The following is a 10006-nucleotide window of genomic DNA, read 5'->3' as shown; positions in this document are numbered from 1 at the left end:
ATGGATTGCAGGATAAAACTTACCAGGAAAGATTAAAGGACCTTAACATGTATAGCTTGGAAGAAAGAAGAGACAGAGGGGATATGATAGAAACTTTTAATAACATAAAGGGAATCAACAAGGTAAAAGAGGAGAAAATATTTAAAAGAAGAAAAACTGCTACAAGAGGAAATAGTTTTAAATTAGAGGGGCAAAGGTTTAAAAGTAATATCAGGAAGTATTACTTTACTGAGAGAATAGTGGATGCATGGAATAGCCTTCCTGCAGAAGTGGCAGCTGCAAATACAGTGAAGGAGTTTAAGCATGCATGGGATAGGCATAAGGCCATCCTTCATATAAGATTAGCCCCTGGCCCTTTCATAGTATTCAGTATATTGGGCAGACTAGATGGGCCAAATGGTTCTTATCTGCCAACACATTCTATGTTTCTATGTTAACTCTTGCTTTGTTACTGGAAAAAAATTGATTAAAAATCTGCAAAAAAAGTGAAATTCTGAAATTTCATCTACATTTTTCTTTAATTCTTTTGGAACACCTAAAGGGTTAAGAAAGTTTGTAAAATCAGTTTTGAATACCTTCAGGGGTGTAGTTTATAAAATAGGGCCATTTATGGGTGGTTTCTATTATGTAAGCATCACAAAGTGACTTCAGACCTGAACTGGTCCTTAAAAAGTGGGTTTTGGAAATTTTCTGAAAAATGTCAAGATTTACCTCTAAGCCTTCTAACGTCCCAAAAAAAGAAAATGTCATTTACAATATGATCCAAACATGAAGTAGACATATGGGAAATTTAAAGTAAGAACTATTTTAGGAGGGATCACTATCTGTTTAAAAAGCAGAGAAATAGACATTTAAAAAACTGCTAATTTTTTAAAAATTTCGGTAAATTTGCTATTTTTTTTTATAAATGAAAAAGGAAATATTTTGACTCAATTTTGGCACTGTCATGAAGTACAATATGTGACGAGAAAACAATCTCAGAATGGCCTGGATACGTAAAAGCGTTTTAAAGTTATTACCACATAAAGTGACACTGGTCAGATGTGCTAAATTAGGCTGTGCCCTGAAGGTGAAAATTGTCTGTGTCCCTGAAGGGGTTAAAGACAGTCACACAATGATGTAGTTACTATAATAACCACAATAAAAATCATGATTTCACCACTAGTCCTTTTATTTATCACATCAATGTGCTCTGTGTGCTTACCCAGCACATGTACGTCGTCTAATACTGCTGCGTACTGAAGGTCAGAAAATACATGATGTGTAGGATGTCACATGGCTGATGTCATATAGGGGTCAACTGCCTGATAAAAAAAAGGCATGTATTCAGAATTTTAAATGTGTGTATATTAGAAGATTGCATAGAAGACTGCATAATTTCCTATTTTATTAACAAGTAAATAATACAATAGAAAACCCCTTTAAATATTTAGTGCAAAATGACGCTTACTCACAAATATTCAGAACACTGACGTAGGACATTGGTAAATCCCCCTGTAGGTGGAATAAAAATAATAACCACAGGATTTCTCAAAAATGCAATGCCATCTTTAATCAGAATTAAAATCCTTGCAGTGATAATATTTCAATACAGAACAGAGATGGTGTAAAAGGATAAGAGATACATTATGAAGGAAAAAGACAAAAAAAAGGTCACAAAAAGCTACTAAAAGGTGATAGTTTGCAAACAGTATTTTCATTTCAGGTAACAGAAAGAAAGCGAGTTCACCGTTCAATTCAGCTGTATGACAACACACTTGGAAGCATAAATTCAGTCTAAACATCTTAAAAGCAAGGTATTTTCCCTCAAGGAAAATAAAGACCTATAAATAAATTACAATACAGTGAATTGCCTGAACTTGCTTTAATTCTGATCTCCAGCCTTTTATTAAAGTCACATAAAACAGCATCAAAACTGTACACGTTTGTCTAGACAGAGTAGATAATCTATAAAATGGAGGTTGCCTTCAAGAGTGTCAGTGTAACAGCAAGGAAAAACCAAGCCTCGCTGCAGTCATATTATAAAATAGATAATCATAGATATTTATATATGTATATATGCTTCTGTTTGTCTTTTTTTCTTTTTTACAAAATAACGAATAACTTTGAAAACATAATATTAAACTTCACCAGTTTAATAACTTCATAAAGATACGAACAGAAGGGTTGATACTTTATACTGGAAAAAACACATCATACGTCATCAGCTGGAAGAGGAGGTATGTTAATTCTTGGTCTTGTGAAGAATGCGATCTTCTCCCTGTGGACAGTGCACATGAATATTTGAATTTGATTGCGAAAGAAGAAATTTGTTATAAAATAAATGTCATAGGGAAGCAATACAGAGAAAAGACTAACAACAAGAATAAATAAAGAATAAAAACTATTAAAAAAGGAATTGTAAGTCTCAGTGTATTGGTACCTTTGCATCTGAATGTACTTCGTGACCAAAAGTAAATTCAGTCATCTCTTGGGACCCCTGCAAATCAGCTGTTTCAAGAGGCTGTGGCACTTCTGTGAGAGTTGCACTCTCTTTCTAGGCCAATGACGTCACATTCATTGGTCCGTGTGCAGCTCTGTACCATTCAAGTGAATGGGCCTGGGCTGTCATACCAAGCACAGCCGCTATACAATGATGAACGGTGCTGTGCTTGGTATGCTGCGGCTTCTTCGAACATCTGATTAACCGGGTGCTGGGAGTCAGATCCCCAACGATCAGATATTGCTGACCTATCCTGAGTACTTCCAGAAAAATATTATACTTCCAGAAAACCCCTTTAATGCCATGTTTGGTATATATAATACGTATAGTATAATAGGTATAATATCATTTAATATCATTTTTTTTGGGGGGGGGGGTGAGGATGGGAGAAGACTTTGGCCTTCATAATCTAATTGTGTTTTAGAATTGATTTATATACAAGTGGACGAGTTGACATCTACTGTACCATAACCACGTTCATGGTATGACCAGGCACATGCGGTAATAAGTCACAGATTTTGTTGAAGGTGCTGTTTTGTACAAAACGTTGCAACTTTTTGCCTTTTTATGCTTGAAAAAGTGGGTGGGAAAGTGGACTTAGCTATGTTAAAGAGGTATTCCGGTTTTAATGACTACATTTATTTATTTAGAGAATAGGATGTTGCACAATTTTCTAATATACATCTATTTCCATATGCTAGCCAACCCCTAAAGAAAAAAGAAATTGCACGGCTCATTTTAGTCCTGTAAAATGCATTCATAGGAGAGCCTGCTAGGGCTAAACATGATGTCGGTCATGTGAGCAGTCATGTGACCCTCACACGTACCATGTGACCTGGCTTTCAGTTAACTGCCCACCTATTTAACAAGTGAACAGTAGTGTATTGTGGAGAAGAACATATACAGTATATACACTATTACTACCTTCAGCATCTAGTGACAGGTAGCCATGTAAATACACACAATGATGTAATTACTGTTATAACTACAATAAAAATCATTATTTTAATACTAGTCCAATTTACTTATCACAGGAATGTTTGGCTGACCCAGCACATGTATGTGATGTAACGCTGCTTCTTACTGAATGTCCAGGGTTATATGATGATAAGAGTGTCACATGACTAATGCCATGTTTCAGTTAGGTCATAGATATATTACATAGGACTGATACATGGGCTATACCATTCTACTGCACATAGGGGTCAACTGCCTCATATAAGAAAGGTATGTATGCAGAAGTTATAAATACACGTATATTAGAAAACTGTATGATTTCCTACTATATAAACAAATAAATTAAAATAATAAAAACTGGAAAAACCTTTAATTAGTTTTACTTCAGATTTATCACTGAAACTGGAAAAAAAAATGCAAACTCACTCCTGTAGTAGAGTTGCGTAGGTGTTAGGCTTCGTTCACATTACCAGTCAGCCTTTCTGTTCTCCTGCTCCGTTTAGGGGCAGGAGAACGGAAAGGACGGATAAGCACATAACTGACACCAAACTGAGTCAAACGGAGCCCTTAGGACCCCATAGACTATAATGGGGTCCGTTATGTTTCCGCTCAGAAGTTGATTTTTAAGCGGAGACAAAAGTCCTGCATGCACAACTTTTGTCTCCGCCTAAAAATCATCTTCTGACCGGAAACATAACGGACCCCATTATAGTCTGTGGGGTCCTCAGGCTCCGTTGACTCAGTTTGGTGTCAGTTATGTGCTTATCCGTCCTTTCCGTTCTCCTGCCCCTAAACGGAGCAGGAGAACGGAAAGGCTGACTTAGGTTTAAACCAAATTTAACAAACAACATGCACAGTAATAAATTCCTCCAATTTGTAATGTTCAGATTTTACATGATTACTAAATTTGCTGCAGCTTCATGTATTTTTTTATTTTTGCTGACAAAAAGACCATTCCCCACAGTATTAGTTTTTAACAGCACATTGTACTTCATCATACCTGAAGGTCTGCACCTGTAAAGGTTCCTTCTGGTTTCGACCACGGAGCTGGAATACTTCTTTAGAGGCTTTCTTAAGCATTTTCTCTGCTGCTTGTTCTTGGTGCTGCTCAAGTTTGGTCTGTCTTGTCTGGATATTGGAAACAAGAATACAAAATCTATTGTCAACATATCAAAAAGTTAAAAGCAACTCAGGAATTCTGAAAAATACTCCAACCAATGACAACCATAATTCAAACTTTTTTTTTTTTCAGACCGCAAAACACAACGGTCGTGTGCATGAGGCCTAACCCACAGGCACCAATGGTTTGACAAACATCTTAGGCCTGTTTCACATTTGCGGTAAACAGATTCTCAGCAGCACATGTTAAGAGCTCGGTATTCACAGATCCGGCATGCTGTTCCCAGGGCTCTTAACGTGCGCTGCCGAGATACCATCCAGCCCCATTCACTTTAATGGGGACCGGCGGAGGTCCGGCTGCAATCCGGCAAATATGCCAAGGAGCGGGTGAACAATTACAGTTGCACCCAGCAGTTTTCGTCCGGCCGCGTCTCTGCAATTTTGTGGGAGCCTGGCGTCCACTGTTGATGGCATGGTTGCAGTTTCAATTAAACAGCGATCCTATTACATGATTACAATAATATATTTTTGAAGTTGGACATTTACCTATGAGAAAAAATAAATAAATTGATCAAATAAGACTTACCTGTCTTTCTGCCTCTAAAAGCAAACTACGGAATCGGTCATCACGCAGAACCCACTGAGGAAGGTCACTCTGACCCCGAAGCTGAACTTCCTCCAGATGTTGCTTGAGCTCTTTAAGAGCATTTATTTCCTCATTTAATTGCCTCTGCTTTGTTCTGAAAGCCTGGAGATCCAGCTCCAGGTCAAGAGATGTCCTTGCCATGATCTCCGCCATGGAAGACTGGCATGCTTGCTGTAAAAAGGAAACACAAATCAGTGTGAATGTGAAGAGTATAATAAACAATAAAGACAATAACCTAATGTAGATTACAACAGAAAGATTTCTTGCTCAATCAAGTACCTAGCACTCAATTTATTCATATTTATCTATCTATTATCTATCTATCTAATATATCTATATATAGTATTTATCTACACTGAACAAAAATATAAACACAACACTTTCGGTTTTGCTCCCATTTTGCATGAGCTGAACTCAAAGATCTGAAACATTTTCTACATACACAAAAGACCCATTACTCTCAAATATTGTTCACAAATCTGTCTAAATCTGTGTTAGTGAGCACTTCTCCTTTTCTGAGAAAATCCATCCCACCTCACAGGTGTGACATATCAAGGTGCTGATTAGACAACATGAATACAGGTGTGCCTTAGACTGCCCACAATAAAAGGTCACTCTGAAATGTGCACAGTTTTGCCTTACTGGGAGGGGTCAGAAACCAGTCAGCATCTGGTGTGGCCACCATTTGCCTCACGCAGTGCAACACATCTCCGTCACATAGAGTTGATCAAGTTGTTGATTGTGGCCTGTGGAATGTTGGTCCACTACTCTTCAATAGCTGTGCGAAGTTGCAGAATATTGTCCGGAACTGGAACACGCTGTCGTATACGCTGACCCAGAGCATCCCAAACATGCTCAATGGGTGACATGTCTGGTGAATATGCTGGCCATGCAAGAACTGGGATGTTTTTTGTAGCTTCCAGGAATTGTGTACAGATCCTTGCAATATGGGGCCATGCATTATCATGCTGCAATATGAGATGATGGTCATGGATGAATGGAACAACAATGGGCCTCAGGATCTCGTCACGGTATCTCTGTGCATTCAAAATACCATCAATGAAATTCACCTGTGTTCATTGTCCATAACATACGCCTGCCCATACCATAACCCCACCGCCACCATGGGCCACTCGACGCCACACACGACGCCACACACGATGGCTGCCATCTGCCCTGAACACTGAAAACCGGGACTCATTCATGAACAGAACGCCTCTCCATCGTGCCAGACGCCATCGAATGTGAGCATTTGCCCACTCAAATCGGTTACGACGACGAACAGCAGTCAGGTCCAGACCCCCATGAAGACGACGAACATGCAGATGAGCTTCCCTGAGACGGTTTCTGACAGTTTGTGTAGAAATTCTCTGGTTATGCAAACCGATTGTAGCTGCAGCTGTCCTCAAACGATCATGGAGGTGAACATGCTGGATGTTGAAGTGGAGGATTTCCTGGGCTGGTGTAGTTACACGTGGTCTGCGGTTGTGAGGCCGGTTGGATGTACTGCCAAATTCTCTGAAACGCCTTTAGAGACGGCTTAAGGTAGAGAAATGACCATTCATTGCACGGGCAACAGCTCTGGTAGATATTCCTGCAGTCAGCATGCCAACTGCACGCTCCCTCAAATGTTGCGACATCTGTGGCATTGTGCGGTGTGATCAAACTGCACATTTCAGAGTTGTCTTTTATTGTGGGCAGTTTAAGGCACACCTGTGCAATATTCATGCTCATTCAGCACCTTGATATGCCGCACCTGTGAGGAAGGATGGATTATTTCGGCAAAGGAGAAGTGCTCACTAACACAGATTTAGACAGATTTGTAAACAATATTTGAGAGTAATGGGTCTTTTGTGTATGTAGAAAATGTTTCATAACTTTGCTCATGCAAAATGGGAGCAAAACCAAAAGTGTTGTGTTTATATTTTTGTTCAGTGTAATATATCTATCCTCATTGACAAAAATAGACAGACATGTCAAATTGCTGCAAAACTCAGCATGCAGTTATGCCTCAGGCAGATATGTAAATGATTACAGGTGTGGTTTGATTAGACGATGGGTCTTGCCACGAGGGCATAAAAGTGCTTTTCCCACTGCCCTATAAAAATGCTTTCAGAAGCTTCTTTTGAGTAGTGTACCTCTGGATGAGAGATGGTTAATTGCTAGACATGCCGCTGCAACACACTTGAAGACATCTTGACCAGTTGACAGACTTTGAGAGGAGGCACATCATAGGACTGAGAAAAGCCAGATGTTCATTTCAACGAATCACCTGCCATCTTGGCCATTCTGATCTAGTTGTTAGGAGGTGTTGATTGCAGTGTTTACATGAAGACAGGCACACAAGGCAAACAGGTTGGCCCAGAGAGACAGTCATAAGAAAGGATAATTTTCTCAGCCGACAACCAGGAGCAGCATCTACAGTTTGATTGTTCACCATGCACACAACGGTGGCGCCTTCACTACGCACTCTTGTCTCTGCCCTGACCATTTCCAGGAGCTTAGCATAGAGAAATTTGGTATCCCAGCAGCCATTATGTGTCCTGCTATTGCCAGCCAGCCACCATCGCCTCCGATTGTAGTGTTGTTGTGAAGGAGAAAACCTGGACTGCTACGGACTGGAAATGTATCGGATCTGACAACAGTTAGGTTTGAGTATGGAGGCCTAGTGGTTAGTGCTTCAATTCTGCCTTTGCTGTTTAGCGACACACTGTCCCAATTGCTGGTGCGATATTCAGGGCTATCACATACGACAGTCAACCATACCTACTAGTGATAAGAAGGACACTAAGAGCTCAGCGATATGTGCAGGATCCTGCGGCCACATAAGGTGCCTCTCGTGGCAGGACTTCCAACTGGCATTTTTCAGCAGGATAATGCTTGCCCACAAACAGTAAGTTTCCCAGAAATGTCTGTGCCAGATTGTGCCACCTCTTTGGCATGCCCATTCGCCAGATTTATTGACAATCCAGCATTTATGGGACACCATCTATGGCAACCTATGAGTGTGCAGGAACTACAGACCCAGCTGCAACATCTGTGGGCAAATGTGCTGCAGAATACCATGCAGAACCTGTATGTCTCCGTGCCCAACTGCATCTCATCTTGTATCCAAGCTAGAGGCGACCCAACAAGGTACTACAGCCTCCTTTCAATTGTACAATGTTCACCAATAAACTTTTTGCTCTAATATTGTAATTGCTGGCATGTATCATTACATTCACACATTGAAAGTTTCTTTCGATTCCAACAACTCCTTTGTGTGCTATTTTTTGTCAATGGGCGTATCTCATATTAATCTATCTATCTATAGTCCAAAAAAATGAGACAGCAGTTCAAACTTTGTGGTTAAAAAAAAAAAAAGAGAAGCTATTCTGTGGAAAATGCAGACAGCACATGTCAGTGAAAAACGGTAATGTGGACGAGGCCTAAAACAGATGTGACAGGTCATGGATTAAAAAGCACCCATCTGCTCCGTCTGGAGGGCGTTTTGGAAGGTGCCACATTTATATACCAGAACAGCCCGTAAATTGTTTCAACAACTACAGGAGGAATTTAGGCTCCCAATGCCAAATTTCTATAAATTCTTGCAATTGCGGCATGCTTTGGCTATACAAAGAGGTTTGTGACTCATTTTGTATTAGATCTAGCAGCAGGACCTGGTGCAGTGTGAGCAGTAATATCGAGGGTATACAGTTCCCTGTGAACCGAATTTCTGAAGGGTTACCCTTTAATTATACACTGTCTACATTTGTAGTTCCGTTATTGTTACCAGTGGGGTACCTCAGGGATCTGTTCTGGGACCCATATTGTTTAATATCTTTATCAGTGAAATTGCAGAAGGCCTCGATGGTAAGGTGTGTCTTTTTGCTGATGACACAAAGATTTGTAACAGGGTTGATGTTCCAGGAGGGATACACCAAATTGAAAAGGGTTTAGGAAAACTAGAGGAATGGTAAAAAAATCTGGCAACTAAAATTTAATGTTGATAAGTGCAAGATAATGCACCTGGGACGTAAAAACCCAAGAGCAGAATATAAAATCAGTGATACAGTCCTAACCTCAGTATCTGAGGAAAGGGATTTAGGGGTCATTATTTTAGAAGACTTAAAGGTAGGCAGACAATGTCATAGAGCAGCAGGAAATGCTAGCAGAATGCTTAGGTGTATAGGGAGAGGCATTACCAGTAGAAAGAGGGAGGTGCTCATGCCGCTCTACAGAGCACTAGTGAGACCTCATTTGGAGTATTGTGCGCAGTACTGGAGACCATATCTCCAGAAGGATATTGATACTTTGGAGAGAGTTCAGAGAAGAGCTACTAAACTGGTACATGGATTGCAGGATAAAACTTACCAGGAAAGATTAAAGGACCTTAATATGTATAGCTTGGAAGACAGACGAGACAGAGGGGATATGATAGAAACTTTTAAATACATAAAGGGAATCAACAAGGTAAAAGAGGAGAGAATATTTAAAAGAAGAAAAACTGCTACAAGAGGACACAGTTTTAAATTAGAGGGGCAAAGGTTTAAAAGTAATATCGGGAAGTATTACTTTACTGAAAGAGTAGTGGATGCATGGAATAGCCTTCCTGCAGAAGTGGTAGCTGCAAATACAGTGGAGGAGTTTAAGCATGCATGGGATAGGCATAAGGCCAGTAGATAAATCACACAAGTAGAAATTATTTGTTCCAATGTCATTTGTAGCTGAGGTAATGCCGCTAAATCGCAAACAAATGCTGCACTACCTAAATGCACTATGTAGAACATATATTACTTTTATATCACAACCCTGCTTCAATC

The 10006-nt window shown here is 39.9% G+C and overlaps 1 protein-coding gene across 1 annotated transcript in view; it reads right to left on the bottom strand.

Moving 5' to 3' along the window:
* Positions 1–1439: 1439 nt before the first annotated feature.
* WWC3 (WWC family member 3) overlaps positions 1440–10006 on the bottom strand; it is a 203524-nt gene continuing 194957 nt past the window's right edge. The window contains exons 21-23 of the mRNA XM_044284567.1: positions 5145–5375; positions 4440–4567; positions 1440–2260 (exon numbers count right to left, since the gene is read on the bottom strand). Of these exons, the coding sequence (XP_044140502.1) occupies positions 2194–2260; positions 4440–4567; positions 5145–5375 (426 nt within the window). The 3' untranslated portion in view covers positions 1440–2193. The remainder of the gene's footprint in view (positions 2261–4439; positions 4568–5144; positions 5376–10006) is intronic.

This window comes from Bufo gargarizans, chromosome 3 (assembly GCF_014858855.1).
Source record: "Bufo gargarizans isolate SCDJY-AF-19 chromosome 3, ASM1485885v1, whole genome shotgun sequence".
Classification (NCBI taxonomy): Eukaryota; Metazoa; Chordata; class Amphibia; order Anura; family Bufonidae; genus Bufo; species Bufo gargarizans.
The sequence above is the reverse complement of the archived record's forward strand: the minus strand, read 5'-3'. Positions and strand labels throughout refer to the sequence as shown.